General features: G+C 36.9%; 2 protein-coding genes across 2 annotated transcripts in view; both read left to right on the top strand.

Moving 5' to 3' along the window:
• Positions 1–3,760: 3,760 nt before the first annotated feature.
• LOC306880044 (large ribosomal subunit protein bL19m-like) lies at positions 3,761–6,344 on the top strand. Its single transcript, XM_079433315.1, has 6 exons — positions 3,761–3,844; positions 4,056–4,173; positions 4,647–4,765; positions 4,845–4,979; positions 5,265–5,446; positions 5,567–6,344. Exons 1-6 carry the CDS (start codon positions 3,769–3,771, stop codon positions 5,795–5,797), a joined length of 861 nt encoding a protein of 286 aa, XP_079289441.1. The 5' UTR covers positions 3,761–3,768; the 3' UTR covers positions 5,798–6,344.
• A 1,383-nt stretch (positions 6,345–7,727) lies between these two features.
• Positions 7,728–17,553, top strand: part of LOC306880702 (intersectin-2-like) — a 43,634-nt gene continuing 33,808 nt past the window's right edge. The window contains exon 1 of the mRNA XM_079434423.1: positions 7,728–7,899. The gene's annotated coding sequence lies outside the window, so the exon portion shown is untranslated. The remainder of the gene's footprint in view (positions 7,900–17,553) is intronic.

Raw genomic sequence — 17,553 nt, 5'->3', positions numbered from 1 at the left:
CATGTCAGGGAGAAAAATCAGCAAAGAAAAATATATGCCCAGAGCACCTCCCAGTGGTCACCACATAAAACACAATGAAAAAAACCCTTCATGAATCACTGCTTAATAATTTAACAGCTTTTAACAAATGAAAAAAATAGGTCTGCACAAGTCCAACAGAAAAACATTCTGGTAAGATTGCTTTCCAACAAGAAGCACTTCAGAAATAGTTGAAATGGCATTTATCAGGAATCATGTAATCTTATAAAAATAATCCAAATTGCAAACTAAATCCAACCCTGGATCTTTTATATAATTTTTTAATTTTGAAACCCGCAACATCATGCACAAATTAAACATGCATATCACTAACTGGCAGTATGCCTTCATCAACAGCTATATGGTAGAGAAAAGAAAGAAAGAGGAGAGCCGCCAGCAGCTGAATTTCGGGGCTGAAGGGGGAGTTTGGTCAAACTATGGCAGCGATACAGGGAATGGTTGAGCTAAATCAAAAACGGCACCGTCCGCAGAGCCATTATGTGCACTAAAGCTTTAGTCTCTTAGCTACCATATAAGAAGCTGCAATTCTTACAAAAATGCGCCTGCCACAGCAGCAAATTCAGCAGCTTATACAGGTACATCTAAAAAAAATTTGAATATTATGAAAAAGGTCAATATTTTTTGTCACTCATTTCAGAAAGTGAAATCCATATATTATATAGATTTATTACACATAGAGTGAAATATTTCAAGCATTTATTTCTTGAAATGTTGATGATTATGGCTTACAGATAATGAAAACCCAAAATTCAGTCTCTCAGAAAATTCAAATATTACATAAGATCAATAAAAAAAGGATATTTTAAACAAAAATGTCAGGCTTCTGAAAAGTATGTTAATTTCTATGCAATACTTGGTAGGGACTCCATAATTACTGCATCAATGCGGCATGGCATGGAGGCAATCAGCCTGTGGCACTGCTCGGGTGTAATGGAAGCCCAGGTTGCTTTGATAGCAGCCTTCAGGTCATCTGCATTGTTGGGTCTGGTGTCTCTCATCTTCCTCTTGACAATACCCCATAGATTCTCTATGGGGGTTCAGATCAGGTGAGTTTGCTGGCCAATCAAGCACAGTAACACCATGGTCATTGAACCAGCTTTTGGTGCCTTTGGCAGTGTGGGCAGGTGCCAAGTCCTGCTGAAAAATGAAATCAGCATCTCCATGAAGCTTGTCAGCAGAAGGAAGCAGGAAGTGCTCTAAAATTTCCTGGTGGATGGCTGCATTGACTGTGGACTTCAGAAAAAACAGTGAACCAACACCAGCAGATGACATGGCAGCCCAAATCATCACTGACATCAACATGGATTCTGTGCCTCTCCACTCTTCCTCCAGACTCTGGGACCTTGATTTCCAAATTAAATGCAAAATTTACTTTCATCTGAAAAGAGGACTTTTTTTTTTTTTTACCACTGAGCAACAGTCCAGTTCTTTTTCTCCACAGCCCAGGTAAGACGCTTCTGACGTTGTCTCTGGTTCAGAAGTGGCCTGGTAGCCCTTTTCCTGAAGACGTCTGAGCGTGGTGACTCTTGATGTACTGACTCCAGCTTCAGTCCACTCCTTGTGAAGCTCTCCCAAGTGTTTGAATCAGCTTTGCTTGACAGTATTCTCAAGCTTGCGTTCATCCCTGTTGCTTGTGCACCTTTTCCTATCCAAATTCTTCTTTCCAGTCAACTTTGCATTTAATATGCTTTGATACAGCACTCTGTAAACAGCCACACCTTTCAGTAATGACCCTCTGTGAGTTACCCTCTTTGTGGAGGGCGTCAATGTTCAATGCGTCAATGTAAAATATTTTTTGGAGAACAGAAGCATCCAGGTAAGAATAGGAAATGAAGTATCGAATGCATTCCAGATAGAAAATGGTACTCCTCAAGGGAGTGTAATAAGTCCACTATTGTTCTCCATAATGATCAATGATGTTTTTAATCAAGTAGAACCAGAGGTAGGTGAGTCTCTGTTTGCAGATGACGGAGCTCTCTGGAAAAGGGGAAGGAATATTTTATATATTAATAGGAAGATACGAGAGACAATTAGGAAAGTAGATGGGCATAGGATTGGGGGTTTAAATTCTCAGTGGAGAAAACTAAAACAGTAATTTTCTCTAGGAAGAGGGTTGTGAGTTTGAAGATGTATGAGAAAACATTGGAAAGGGTGAAGGTTTTTAAGTTTTTAGGTATGTATTTTGATGCAAAACTTACTTGGAGTGAACATATAAATAAAATAGTGGAGAAATGTCAGAAGGTGATAAACATCATGAGATGTGTAAGTGGAGTGGAATGGGGGGCAAGTATTTCTTCATTAAAAACAATTTATATAGCACTGATCCGGTCTGTGGTTGATTATGGTTGTGTGGTAATTGGTTCTGCCTCAAAAAACCTGTTAGAAAAACTTAGTAAAATTCAAGCTCAAGCGATGAGACAGTGTTGTGGAGCATTAAAGACTACACCATCAATTACTGGGCTAATCTCAGGGGCATAAAGATGATCATCCTACAAAAATGGTGTTACAGAATTGTTGGGAACAGAATGAAAGGTGTAGAACAAGCTTTGGGTGGAGTAGTAAAATATATGCAGAAGAAATACAAGTAAATAACATCAAGATGAGCCCAACAGTTGTTATTCAGGAATATGAACCATGGGTGTATGTAACGCCTCAAATAGATTTGCATCTGTTAGAGGAAAAAAAAAAAAACAGAAAGAGATGCTGACTTGACTTCTGTATTTTCAATATATACCAGAATTCAATACCCCCGGCATATACAAGTGTATACAGATGGATCAAAAGATCCAAAACGTCAAATAACTGGGGCTGCTTTTTTACTCCAAAACAGAGGTTACCAGGGGATCAGTGGAGTAAAGCCAACTTCTAATCATTTGTCAGTTAATACTGTAGAAATGATAGGAATGCTCTTGGCAATGCAGTGGGTAGAGGAACATAAACCTTTAATTTGTTCTGACTCAGTTGCAGTCTTAAAGAGTTTGAGATCTTTTAAATCAAGTCACCAAGTCATTCTCTTTAGTATCCTACAAATACATTCAAGAATTGTTCTAAATGATACATCAGTCAGTTTTATATGGGTCCCAGCACATATAGGAATAAGGGGCAATTAAGAAGTGGATACATTAGCAAAGCAAGCATTACAGAGAGAAACAATAGAGATACACGTTCCATTAAGTAAATCAGAGATTAAGGTTTTAATCTGGAATAAAGAATGGCATGTTAAGTGGAACAATGGGTAGATTCCTTTATAGTTTAATAAATATAAAGAGTATAGGAAAGTCAAGAAAAGAGGAGGTCATCTTTAACAGAATATTATTAGGGCATTCAAATTTAAATAGCACTCTTAAAATAATAGGGAAACATCCAAATAGATTATGTGAATACTGTAGAAACAATACCTCATGCATTTGTTGAATGTATGGAAAAATGATAGAAGAATTAAGGAAAAATGGAATTCAGGATATAAATTTTAAGGTTTTAATAAAATGGTTAAGTGAAGTAAATAATAAAGCCTTCTGATTTTATTAGAGAGACGGGATTGATAAATAAAATATTAAACTCTGTTCCACACTCCGGAGCAGAAGGTGGCGGTAATGCACCTATTTACGTTGGCTGCTAGCCGCCGTTAGAAACCAAGAAGAATCATCCAGCCAGTCACATTCATCGTTGTTAAGGTTGCACAGCCAATCAGAATGTTTCTTGTACACGCTCCCCTGTCAGAGGTTAAACATGGTGGCGTGTACAAGGAGGACGAGAGAAATGATGGGCTTGCTACGAATTTTAAGACATTTCCCTCAGAACGAACGTATGTTACTGTGTTTTATATTCCCCACTACCAAGTCCATATTAGATGGTAATAACAGAAAAGACCACTAATGAGACGATCATTAAAACAATCATCTGCTAAAGTGAATTAATCTGTTTATAGAGTTTGCCGTCTGTTGTAATGAAGAAGTAAACTATTGCTTATATCTAACCTAATTTGTACACATACACGCTATTAATTTTATTCCCAGGACTTCTGTCGACGTCTGTACTGAGGCACGCTTCAGCTTCAGATGGACCTCCAAAATTCACCCCTCCAGCCAAACCTGTTATCATAGACAAAACACAGAAAGAAGCTTCTCTGCGACGGTATGCGTGTTGTTCGGTAAATGCATATGATTATGTTTTAGTTTACACCTGCCAGCTTCTTGTGGTATAACAGGTTCATTACAAAAGGTTTATTGGAACCTGTCGCTCAATCTGCATGGTAACATGTATAAATGTAGTTTGCAACATTTGTAGATATATGAATGATTAAGAAAGTTACAGTCTTGCTAAAAAACAATGTTAAAGGAATAATTAAATAAATGGTTAATAAAATTGGAATTTACTGTAGTCAATTTGAGCTATTTGCAAATAATATTTTTATTTTAAAATATGCAAACAATTTTTTTCCAATTCAAAACGCCAAAATTTGACAATGTTTGCATCACTGGATATTACTGTTAGCTTGTTAATATTTCTGTTAGCTATTTAATATATATACTGTTAGTTATTTAATAAACTATCATTAGTAACCTGTTTCATGATTCAGTTGCTTTACAAAATAAATTTATGATTAGGTTTTTGAGTCCAGAGTTCATCCCTCCTCGTCAGCGCACAAACCCTGTGAAATTTTCAATAGAACGGAAAGACATGATACAGAGACGGAAGGTTCTCAACATTCCAGAGTTTTACGTTGGTAAGAAAGGCTGATGATTGTAACACACTGCAAGACTCCTCTGTTCCTCCTCAAATATTCTCTTTATTGTTTCATGTAGGCAGTATTTTAGCAGTGACCATGATTGATCCTCATGCGAACGGGAACTTGAATCGCTTTGTTGGAATCTGCGTTCAGCGCTCTGGAAAAGGATTGGGTGCTACATTTATGCTTAGGAATGTTGTCGATGGCCAGGGTAAAAAATACCATTTAATTTGACTTTGTTTTAGTTTCGTTGCATTATCTGTTCTGTAGTGCTGCAACAACTAAATAAATGAAAAATGCTAGAATAATAAGTGGCTTTTAATACAATTATTAAAATACATAATTGACAGATTAATTGATTATCAACCTAATCATCAGTTGCAACCCTACTGCTCAGATTTTTACTTTAATCATAGTATCCATTATGCATGGAATCTAATGCTTTTGTTGCCATTTTGTTATAAATTTCATAGTAATACGTTTTCGTTCACTGTAGGAGTGGAGATATGCTATGAATTGTACAATCCACGTATACGTAAGATTGAAGTGTTGAAGCTGGAGAAGAGACTGGACGACAATCTCATGTACTTGAGAGATGCTCTTCCTGAGTACAGCTCTTTCGACTTTGATATGCAACCTGTCTATTATGAGATAAAAGGAGACGTTCCGGTCAATCCGGTAAGGCGTTCTAGTAAAACATTTCTCATCTGTAACATTCTGTAATGATAAGTTTTACACCTGCTGTGTTTAGCCACTAAATTGAAAGGGTTCGTGTCTGTTTCTCTCTTTCTCTTGTAGTTAAAAGTAAAAATGAAGCCAAAGCCATGGTCTAAACGTTGGGAGCGTCCCAAGTTTAACATTAAGGGTATCCACTTTGACCTATGTTTGACCCTGGAGATGATGGAGCATGCTCAGAAGTGGGCAGAACCGTGGAGGGCGTACGATATGCTGAAGGAGTATGACACATCCAGTCTAGAGGAGCAGATCTTCGAGGAGGTACAAGAAAATCTCAAAGTGAACAGTCCATAGAAACCACTTCTAGCCTGGACAAAGACAATCCTTTTGAAGGGACATGAGGCTGAGGTGTGTCACCTGTAAAGATGCTGAAAAGATCTGATTTTGGTGAGACATGCTGATGTGGTTCTGGTTCTGGGGTTTGCCTCAAAATGGATTCTGGAGATACATTCAGATGACTACATATGATACATCGGAACTTTTCTTGTGTGTGTATTTTACATGCAGCTCAACCGCTGATGCTCATCTACAAATAACTATCCTAAATGAAAATAATTGCAATTATTTGTTTGCTGTTTTTCATCTCATATTTGTGTCATTAGTGTCTTCAAAAGCAGTTGTGTATGCAGTGATCCTGCTGCCTTGCAATTGGTCACTTTGAACAATAGAGGGCAGCAGAGAAAACTCCAAAAATGTTAATTGATATCTGCATAGCAAATAAAATATCCTAAATAATTATAACTTAATTCCATATTCAAAAGTAATGAAATTGATTAAAGTTATTTTATGTAGTCTAATTTCGCAGTTGTTTACAGTCTGAAAATAAATTGCACTACCATTCAAAGTTTGGGATTAGTAATACGCTATATATATATATATATATATATATATATATATATATATATACTTTTTTTATGTTTAATTAATATATTTAATATATATTTAATGTGTCCTTGCTGAATAAAAGTATTAATCTCTTTAAAAAAAATATATATATAAGGACACATTAAATTCATGAACAGTGACAGTATACCATATTTATAATGTTATATAAGATTTTGACTTCAAATAAATGCCGTTTAAAAAAAAAATTTTTTTTTGAACTAAAGAATCATAAAAAATCATTACATTTAGTCATTTAGCAGACACGTTCATCCAAAGCAACTTAGAAATGAGGACAATGGAAGCAATCAAAATCAACAAAAGAGCAGTGATATGCAAGTGCTATGACAAGCCTCAGTTATCTTAACGCAGTACACACATTATTACATTACATATATTAAAATAGGAAACTTTTATAATATTTCTTAATTTTAATGTTTTTAACCATTTCTTTTCTTGTATTTTTTTTTAATCAAATAAGGAGGAGGCAGTTTTTGGCTGTTTTCTACATGGAATGGAATGCGTGCAATAATATTAATTGAGAAACTGAGACTTAGATTAAGCACAGCTTTTAATATGACCCAGTTATTTATATGTATAGGTTAAAGGCTATTGAAGAGTAAAATGCATATTAATTTACTCTATGGTATAGAGTAAATGAACCTTTATTTCCTCTTTAATAGTCTAGAAGTTAATATACGTTTAATATTTAAACCCCTGGTTTCACAGACAAGGCTTAAGACTTAAATGCATGTTTGAGCTGTCTCAACAGAAAATATCTTGCTCTGACATATCTTAAAATAGGTCAGTGTCATTGTTCTTTGTCAGGATGCACACCCTTAATGTTTTAGGCATTTTTGTAAAAGTTGCTTAAATATCTTAATTTAACTAAGGCTTAAGCTAAACCCGTTTGTGAAACCGGGCCATAGTTTAATAGCTGAGTAAAACAGCTTAAACCAGGATGATAAGGTGGCTTTAGAGTGTTTTTTCTGGGCTCTTTTCAACCCAAAGCCTAACTAAACCCAGGCTGGGACAGCAGCAGACGAATTTAGGCTGGTTTAGTATGTTTTTCAGTGGAGTGTTTTAATACAAAATTCGCAACGTCTTGAAATTACAGCTCTGCTCGCTAAAACTGCCACTTAAACAAAGGGGTGCACAGATTTTCATATCAGTTACTTCTAATATCCAGGCGTGCTATTTCAGTTCAGATATTTATAATCCGCAGCGTGAATTTGTCACATTATTTTAGTGACATGGGATTTTGTCCTAATCCTCGTGCACATCTGTACGCGCGAAGCTCCGCCCATCCTGCTGTTGTGAGTGAAGTCAGCCCTATCTATCACTTGTGGATAGTGAACCGACGCCGCAGTCAGTCAGCGATCTGCAGTGAGCAGGTACAGCCGATCCTTCACCTGGAGACCAAAACCACACGTCGCCCGTTATCCGAGGATATTTCCGCTTACGCTGGTTCTGGTTTTATGAAATCACTGTCGTCCTCTTTCGCGATATGCACGGTAAGCGCTTATCTTTTCAGTTCCCTATAGGATAGCTACTCTAATGTGATGCTTGCAATAAGGTTGCCGTCTATTGTTAATATATTATTTGTTAATATTCTATATGTTCATTGTTTAATGAGACGCTTAATCATTTTGTCTGAGAGAAAAGAGCGCAGTTTCGAAACAAAAGCCCGTAACGTGTTCGAGAAGGAGCGGAATCGCTGTCATTGATTTCAGTCACATAACGGACAAACTTGTTGTGCAGGTTGTGAACTTATACAGCAACTCAATCCGGTTTAAGCTCTATAATAAGCTGAAACATAAGCGCTGGATCATTGTAAGTGTTTCCCAGCGGGATGCTGAAAGTGTCGTCAGAGATGCAACACACCTGTCCCACTAGTGCACCTGCCTCCAGGATACCGGTGTCTACAATGACCCTTATCATGCAGCCTCAATTCATATACAAAACGTACTTTTAGTTACATAACAGATGCCTAAATTATTTGCTAAATTAACGCTTAGTTTAGAGTTTGTTACATGGATGCTAATATAATTACATTTTAAGTAGGGATTACAAATTAAGTTTCATTCAGGATTAAAGTTATATTTTTCACTTATGCTTAGCACATGTTTTGGCTCTGAAACAAACAGAAAAGATTGATCAATTTTTTTTTTCATTAGTAATTTAAAAATTAGATTTTCTCAGTCAATTAAAATGATAACATTAACTAAACATTTAACATTAACTAAACTTGCCACTGTTGCCAGCATTTTATAGTATTTTATTATTATTATTATTATGTAGACAGATAGATAGGTACTTTGCTATTTACTTTATTTTTGCTTTTTCCTGTTTTTGTTGTCTCATCCAGAAATTCAGGACTGACTGATTCGCTAAATATTACATTTGGTCCCTAAATCAGCCTGTGAAAAACAATACTGTTTGCCCCCTAATATGAATATTGGGGGGATTGTGTCATGTAAAGACATGTATTTAGAGTTAAGATGTTCATATCAGCTATGAATTAATTCTTATTTTGTATTATATATCCCAACCAGCCCTGAAACTAATGTAGTTTGATAGTTTCAATGAGGTGCTATTAGTTAATGCATTAATTAACAGTGAGCAATAAATATGTTTTAGTTTTCATTGGTATAGTTATCTCAGCTCCTTTAAATAATATAAAAAATACAGCATTTAATTTCTAGAATGTATTAGTAAATGTTGAAATTATCATTAAGATTAGTGAATGCTTTAGAAAGATTTTAAATTTTTAGTTAATGTTAAATAATGTTAACAAAATAGAACCAGTTGTAAAAGGATCAAGAGGGCCAACACCACTTTGTTACACCTAGTTGTGAGTCAGAAAAGAGACGTGTACCGGTTTCATCATGTCGTTCATTAGTATTACTCAGAACTTACTCCTAAGATTACCCTGTAACGAGAAGTGTGACCCAGGCTATTTCCTTTGAAGTTTTTTAGATTCACAGACTGTTGTAGAAGTAGGTTATGTAGTTTGTGCCAGCCGCCATATATTCTCATAACTCTCTCCCTCCAAGGCTAGCGCTGTTAATCAAAGCACAGAGGCTACAATCTGTTTCGGCTTTTGCATCCTCTCAGTATGTGGGGCATGGGCCAGTCGCAGTAGTAAATAACCTGCGTGATGAATGGATGAGTCTGGTCTGGGGAAATATGCTGGCTATCATTTCTTTTCTCTTATCGGTACGGTGATAAACTCACCACTGTGAAATATGTCAAGATGGCTACATTTATCATTGTCAGTTGTTGATAATTTGCTGACAGACTTGGCTTTGTATGTAATGATCTTGGGTGGCAATTAGTTATTTTGTTTTAAAAGCATCAGTGGTCTGGAATAATGCTGTGTTGTTTTAATCTTTGCTTAGATTCTCTCTTAGTTTTTTGAGGCCTAATCTTTGTGTAAATGTCAGCGGAATTTATACCTTATTGCGATTGTTGGAAAACGTAAATCCTTTGCAAGTTAGAATTGTGCTGACATCATATGCATATAGGCAAGGCCTCTATCTAAAGCATCTATGCAGATGGCATCATTTCCTGCAAGATTAATAGTGGCAATGTTCCTGATTGCTGTGTACACTATCATTTGGGGCCAGTAAGATTTTTTTGTTTGTTTGTTTAAAAAAATAAAAATAAATTACACCTATTCAGCAAGGATGCAGTTCTTTTGATATTGCTGTTCACTAAAGAATCCTGATAAAATATGTATCTGTTTCCACAAAAATATTAAGCAGAATAGCTGTTTTAAACATTGATAATAATAAGAAATGTTTCTTGAGCACCAAATCAGCATATTAGACTGATTTCTGAAGGATCACGGGACACTGAAAACTGGAATAATTGCTGCAGAAAATTCAGCTTTGCATCACAGGATTAAATTACAATTTGAAATATATTCAAATAGAACACAGTTCTAAATTGCAATAATATTTCCACAATATTACTGTCACGGTGCACACAACGGGGAGGAGTGAGGAACACGAGACGAGGAGTAAACTCAAATGAAACAGTCTTTAATACAATCCATCAGGGCAAGACAAGGCAGGGCTGACACACAGAAACACTGGGAGTAACACGTAGACCAGACCAAACTAACTGAACAGACAGGAACTTAAATACACAGGATAATAAACGTAAACGTTATAATTAAACAGACACAACTGGATAAGAATCAACTAATCAAACTAAACAGGGACAGGAAAATGACCAAATAAGGTAACAGGAACAAACACGGGGAAAACAAAACCAACAGAGACCATAAGCGTGACAATTACTGTGTTTACCGCATTTTGATCAATCAAATAAATGCAGCCTTAGAAACCATAAGAGGCTTCATTCAAAACCATTAAAAAATCTTACTGATCCCAAACTTTTGAATTAGAGTGTATGCAATGTCTATGTATGAATAACCCAGAATGCACTGATGAAATTGGGAATTAAAATATTGTGAATTTGACTTCAAAATGAATTGACATCATCTCAGGCAGAGATGTCACTTGCAGGCAGTCTGAAGTAAGTGCCTAATATAAAGTGTGTGTGTGGATGGTTGACATGATATGCTTTTTATTTGAGTTTCATATCTCATTCGCAAGATTTTTCACTCTTGAATGCCAACCACCCATGTTCTGTGTGAGTACTGGTGTGTGTGCGAATGTCCCAGTGGGATCAGGGTGGAGTGCCCCAGAAATATGCCTTATATATCACACACACACAGAGGATTTCTTCCTACTAGAGGATGTTGGCTGCCCTAAATACTAATAGTAGTGTGTGTGTGTCAGTTTACCAGAGAGATATAAAGAGGAGAGAAAGGGATAAAGAAAGGGAATGAAATGGTGTGTTGTGACAATGTGTCCTCAAAACACTTTTTAATATAATCAAATCTCTTGCGTCATCCAGAATCTCGTACTGTGAATATCAATCGAGTTACAGAGTTACAGTTACAAAACTTCCCTACTGTTCTTGTTCACCTTCAAATATAAAAAGCTTGTTGTGCACCTCTGTTAAGGAAAAAAGGTATTCTGTGTGGAATAAGAATAATGGACTTGCCTCTCTGAATTTAAAAATATGTTCGCAAGTTGGATGGTGGACTTGAGTAAAATGAAGTGCAGTAGAGAAGACAAGTGGTTCCTTGAACGTGCACTTTCAAGAGAACGTGGCCCCCGCCTTCTGTGCTACTGTTTATACAGACACACACGCTGTGAACTGTGAGAAAAAGTGTACTAAAGGGAACTGAAGCACAAGCGTTATTTGTGTAACTCCACTTTAGATGTGTGTTGGTGATAAAAAATGAGAGGTATAAGATCTGTTGCTGCAGTTCTCTTGCCTGCATTACAATTAAGAAGAAAAGTGTACAGAAATGCACATGGAGTACTTGCGGCTGTCATGTTTAGACAATTTCCCTTCCAGTCCGTTAATTTCATCTGTCAGCCGTCTTGATAACAATAATTGGCAGCTATTTTTTATGTGAGTAATGGAGATGTTCAATACAAAACTGTACTAAACATCTCTGTATGAACAACTCGTTTTTGTCTCAAGTTTTCTGTTGTTACCGCTATCGGTAGGCTTTAGTGGTGGTACATTATTTTCAAAGACGATAGCGCTTTAACCTTAGCTCCACTTACCAGACATTTCAATTCACAAAATGAGCAAGAACCATCGCAATATCATTTAACAAAGCTGATTTTCCAGTGAGCCTGAGATGTAAATTTGAGCTAGTGGGTTCCCATTGGTATTTTTAACATGGTTTTAGAAAAGCTTTTATTAGTATTATGTATTTGAGTAAAATATGGTCTGTATAACTTGAATTACACAGTAATATCTCAAACCTGTTTTTTAAGCTGCTGTGTTGTTTTAAAATTTGCTAACCAGTTTCTAAATAAAGACAACTACCACAAAATTTTGAGCTGGTGTATTTGATGAATTATACATGCACAATAGCAACATCTTAACTTTTTAAAACACAAGTGTTTTCAAATTTCATGGTTAAGGTATGCGTTTTGAGTGAAATTAGTGTTGTAAACCTGTCTTCAAAAAGTATTAAAGGGGTCATATGATGCTATTTTAAAGATCATTATTTTGTGTATTTGGTGTAACAGAATATATTGATATGCTGTAATGTTCAAAGAACACATTGTTTTTCAAATACTTTACATTAATGCAGTTCCTCTATGCCCCGCCTGTCTCAAACATTTTCTACAAAGCCCCTCCTTCCGACAAGCACAGTCTGCTCTGGTTGGCCAACTGACCCAGTGCATTGTGATTGGCCGAACACCACAAGCACGCGTCGGAAATGTAATGCCCCTTACAATAATCGCTTCAATAATGAGCTTCAGCTTTCAAAGTAAATATAAATTTAATAATTTCATTAGTTTTACCATCAGTTCAAGCCCGAAAGAGGAACAGAGTCGCATGACAGACACAGTGATGATTCTCGTTTATATTTTCACACAAGCTGCCATTAAGAAAGCTGACTCCACTTTGATGTGACCTTGTCTGTCTCTCTCACACATGCGCACACACACACACGACACGCAAAACTCTCCGCATTTGAACAGCCAATAGCAAATACTTAAACTAATAACAAAACATACTTAGGCCTCGTTTACACTGCAGGTCTTGATGCTAAATTCCGATTTGTTTACTATATCCGATTAATGTGTTTACACTTGCCATACCATCTGAAACATCGCGCATGCATTGTTGTCATTTAGCGCCTCCACACATGCTTCCTCCCGGGAATAATGTGACCTGTGCTGACAAAACGAGTCGAGCAAATTTGAAAAAAAGTTACTTTTATTTTCTCCATTAAAAGACCTTCAAAATGATGTGTTTTTTTGGAATCAGACAAAAAATGATTGCTACACCCGTTTAAAGTCGATATATTGAAACAAATAATGCATTTTGCATCTAAACCAAAGCGTTCATATAGCCTGTGAAAAACAAATGATCAAATGTAAAAAATCACTTCAGTGTGTTCATTACAAATAAATTGATTATTAAAACTACAAAAGCAGTTAAATGAAGTGCTACGAGTGATTCCCTCTTTTCTTTTATAGGCTTTTCATAGATAACACTGAGACAGACGGCCTAGCTGTAATGCACGAATCATATAAAGTTACTCATCAGATGTTTTTCCCCATCAGTTCCCCAAGCATTCACTTAAGACAGAAAAGATTATTGTTTGCGTGAATACTGATATACTATAATTTTGTGTATTTATTGAGATCGTGCGCTGTCAGAAGCGCCGTTATGCATGCTCTTCAGATGACAGTCAGCGCGAGAAGTGAGCGGAGAAAAAGTAATCCTCTCAGAAAATATACAATTAAAGATACTTTTAGATGTTTAATTACTAATTGGAGCATTGGGATCGCTAAACGAGGGCTTAATGAACTAATTTTTGTGAAAACCTTTTCCGTCATTTTTCCCATTTTTTTTTGTTTTTTTGCCTGTAGCTCAAAATAGCCTGTGCGCATTTAAACTCATTTTGCCAGCATGGGTCCCATATAACGTCATTAAACCGCGGAGAAGTACCAAATTGTCAAGTTTTAATGATGTACAGAATGCGATGCCTCAGAAAATCCGATCTACCTGTTTACATGACTGTCGCATTGGCACATATCCGATTTATATCCGATTTATTTCCACATATGAATGAGGCCTGAATCCGATCTCGCTATATCCGAATGCATGCGCTTTTTTCCTGTTTACACTGTCATAGAACAGATGCGATCTGTGTCACATATGAGCAAAAAAATTGGAATTGAGTCACATTTAACTGACAGTGTAAAGGGGGCTTTTCAGTCGCTGACTCAGAAGCGCCAGATTGTCATAGCAAAGTCAGAATCACCTCCTCTCCTAGGTTCACGAAGCTGTCGTCCATAACATGCGTTGCACAAATTGGAACATCTGGGTTGTGCTGTTCTGTTGTAAGTAATCTTAATGATTCTTAAATGCATCTACTTTCGGAAGGCCAAATAAAGTGCTTTTGCTTTCGCCTAGAAACACTCAATGTCTCCCTGACATGGCTGCATCAACACTACCGAGGTTACTGAAACCACGCGTTCTTCCTTTGCATGAACATTTGGGCTAATATTTCCACATTGTGACGTAGACCTGTTTGAATGAGCTGTTTTGGGTGGGTGGGGGGTAGAGTCTTAACTTTTATAAAGAATATCTCTTTGGTTTTGAGACTTTAGTCTTTGCAACTTTAGGGATCTTATCTATGCACGAACAGCTTGTAACACTCCAAAGAGAAAGGAAAACTTGAAATCGCATATGATCCCCTTAACCACAGCCCTGTTGAAATAAAGGTTAGGTAGGTTTTGAAGCATGGATGCTGGTTTGAGCTGGTTTAAGCTGGTCCTTAAGGCTGGTCATGTGCTGGTCCGAAGCAACTAGCTCCTGCTCAGGACCAGTTTAGGACCAGCACATGACCAGTTTAAACCATCTTATGACCAGCGCAGGACCAGCTAAGGACCAGCTTAAACCAGCTCATGTTTTTTTCAACAGGGAGAGCTTATTTATTCAGTTAAAAGCATGAAGGAAACCCATGACTAATTAGCCTCCCATTAGCAAATTAGCCCCAAATTGACATTACAATTTAAGTGGTGTACAAGTATGCAGTTTCCAGCTTTTTAATTGGGATAAAAACAGAAATCTTCAAAATGAAAAGATTTCGTTTCAACGACGACAATAACTTCAGCAAGAAAATCTGAAAACATAAAATTAGTATTCATAGAATTAGCATTCATTTAGCTGCCTCACTTTTCACCTGTGGATACGCTGCTGTTTATTTTGCCAGCGTCTGGAGATAAATATGAGTCTGATAATCATACAGATATAATATAGAGATTTGCCGGTCTGTTTTAATTTGTGTTTTGCTGTTCACTTTCACCTCTGCTGCATCATTCAGTACACTCTCTGAATGGCTAGTGTGGTCTCTGCTGGCATGTTTCATATGCTTGTTTCCTGTGTGGACAGAGGATTCCTTATTCCCCTTCTTTGCACAAAGCATGCTGGGTAGTATACTCAGAACAGACATGTGCTGTGTGAGGAGAGTGATATGTTGAATGCTGATTTGCCAGTGCCGCAGGTGTCCATCACTAACATTTCAAGGGACAGTTGTATGCAGCTGTGCGAGATGAAGTGAAGTACAAGGACGGGACAGACAGTCCTTTGGCACAAATGAAAGAGAGCGGAAGGTTTTTAGGAGAACTCACACTTGTAGAATTCAGCGTTACCAGTTGTTTCTGACATGAGTGTTGCTGAATGTGAGGTTTGGGGCTGTTTTGACTGAAGGATTTTAGGTGGGGTGGTGTGTTAGTGTGTTTGTGTATGTAAAGGAGAGCTTATAATCATGTTCCATGGCTTGAAGGCTCAGACTCTGTTTGCAGTTGTAACGCTATCTCTGGTCTTACACATACAGAAACACACATTCACACTGCATGCATAATAGGGATATTGTCCATGCTGACACAAATGAGGAAGCGTTCTAGGTAATAAATGACAATTAAAGGCTTTCTAGTACCCCACAGTAAGATTCAATACTCCTTTTGAGAACAACAAGAAACGTATCTCATTTAGTATCCTTGAAGTAGTCATTATTACACTTTCAAACAATCAATGCTGTGGGTAAAAAATAGACTCAACAAGTCGCTTCATCTCTAAATTGGACATTCAATTAAAGATATTTAAAGGTGCCATAGAATGCATTGATACAGTATTTTAAATTGTTCTCTGATATCTACACAGAAGGTATGTGGCTTAGGTAAGGGCAAAAAATCTCCAGAAACGATTTTACATGTCCATTTACAACCCTAGGATTTCTCCCTAGAATGAAACGGTCTGTTATTGGCTTATTTGGCAGGGTCATGAATAATAATGAGCTCTGCTCTGATTGGCTGTTTCACAGTACGGCTCATCAGCAAGAAGGAAGCACAGGGAGGAAAAAATATTTTTAAATACTTTCTCTCGCAGTTATATCGTCGGGTAATTATACTGTATATAAAACGCGGGCATCAGGGAGCCGTTATTAATATGCGAGGCATTGAAACTGCTTTTGAACGATCCATCGATCGCGTTACAGTTTCACTTTCAAGAGACACGATCACACAAACTATGTTTACATTATGGAGCAACAGTACTTACCACACATTTCACAAGATGCTTGTCAGTGGTGCTCAGGATCTGTAAGTCATTCGCCATCATCCTCATCTCTCCTTACTGAGAGTGAAATCGTATGTACTGTAACAGGCTACCGCTAGCAAGGAGCTAACCATGTCCCTTTAGTGGCTCGCGTTATTTGCTTTCTGTGCCTTTCTGAATACAGACACCAACCCATCCCTGCACTTCACACCCCCTGCACGGCCTGGAACATAACATTTATTTTGTTATTTTCGCTGTTGTCCGCGCTTGTTTATTTACAATACCTGCAGAGCTTCTGATGGTTCGGCCGGCTTAGAACAAGGGCGGGTTTATGCAAATGTTGGGGGCGTAGTGATCCCGACTGTTGCGTCACAGTCGGTGTTATGTTCTGATTCGCCTGTTTTTCAGTGGTCTTTTTTAATCACGAGATTTACATATGAAGGAGGAAACTATGGTGTTTGAGGCTCACTGTATGTCATTTCCATGTACAGAACTGTTATTATTTAAATATGCCAGGGTAAAGACAGTTTTTCATTCTATGGCACCTTTAATGTTGAGAAAATAGGAAATATACACATAAATATACATCATACAGGCATATTAAATATTTGTGTGTATGAAAATATATATGAACAAGTGTAATTTTTATAATTGTTGACAGCCTTAATATAGACTTATTTATAGTTTACATAGGTCTGTTTTTATATTTATATTAGTTTTAAGATACAACTATATATTATTAATTAATAATTACTATGTCTCATGATAATAGTCTTTATTTCAGATATGTACATTTAAGTTGATCATTTTATTGGTTCCCACAAATCCATGACCTTGGTACCAATGCATTGCTTTAGGAATACACCATAAAATATACAGTAGCTGCCTCTCCTTGTCTGTACTATCACTGAATGAAAACCCCTTGGTTGTTATAAAGAGACTTACTGATTCAGAGAAGGAGCGGTCTCTAATTTTATGTCTCTCTGTCTTTG

Source organism: Barbus barbus (assembly GCF_936440315.1).
Source record: "Barbus barbus genome assembly, chromosome: 14".
Taxonomy (NCBI): domain Eukaryota; kingdom Metazoa; phylum Chordata; class Actinopteri; order Cypriniformes; family Cyprinidae; genus Barbus; species Barbus barbus.
This window is presented reverse-complemented; position numbering and strand designations above follow the sequence as displayed.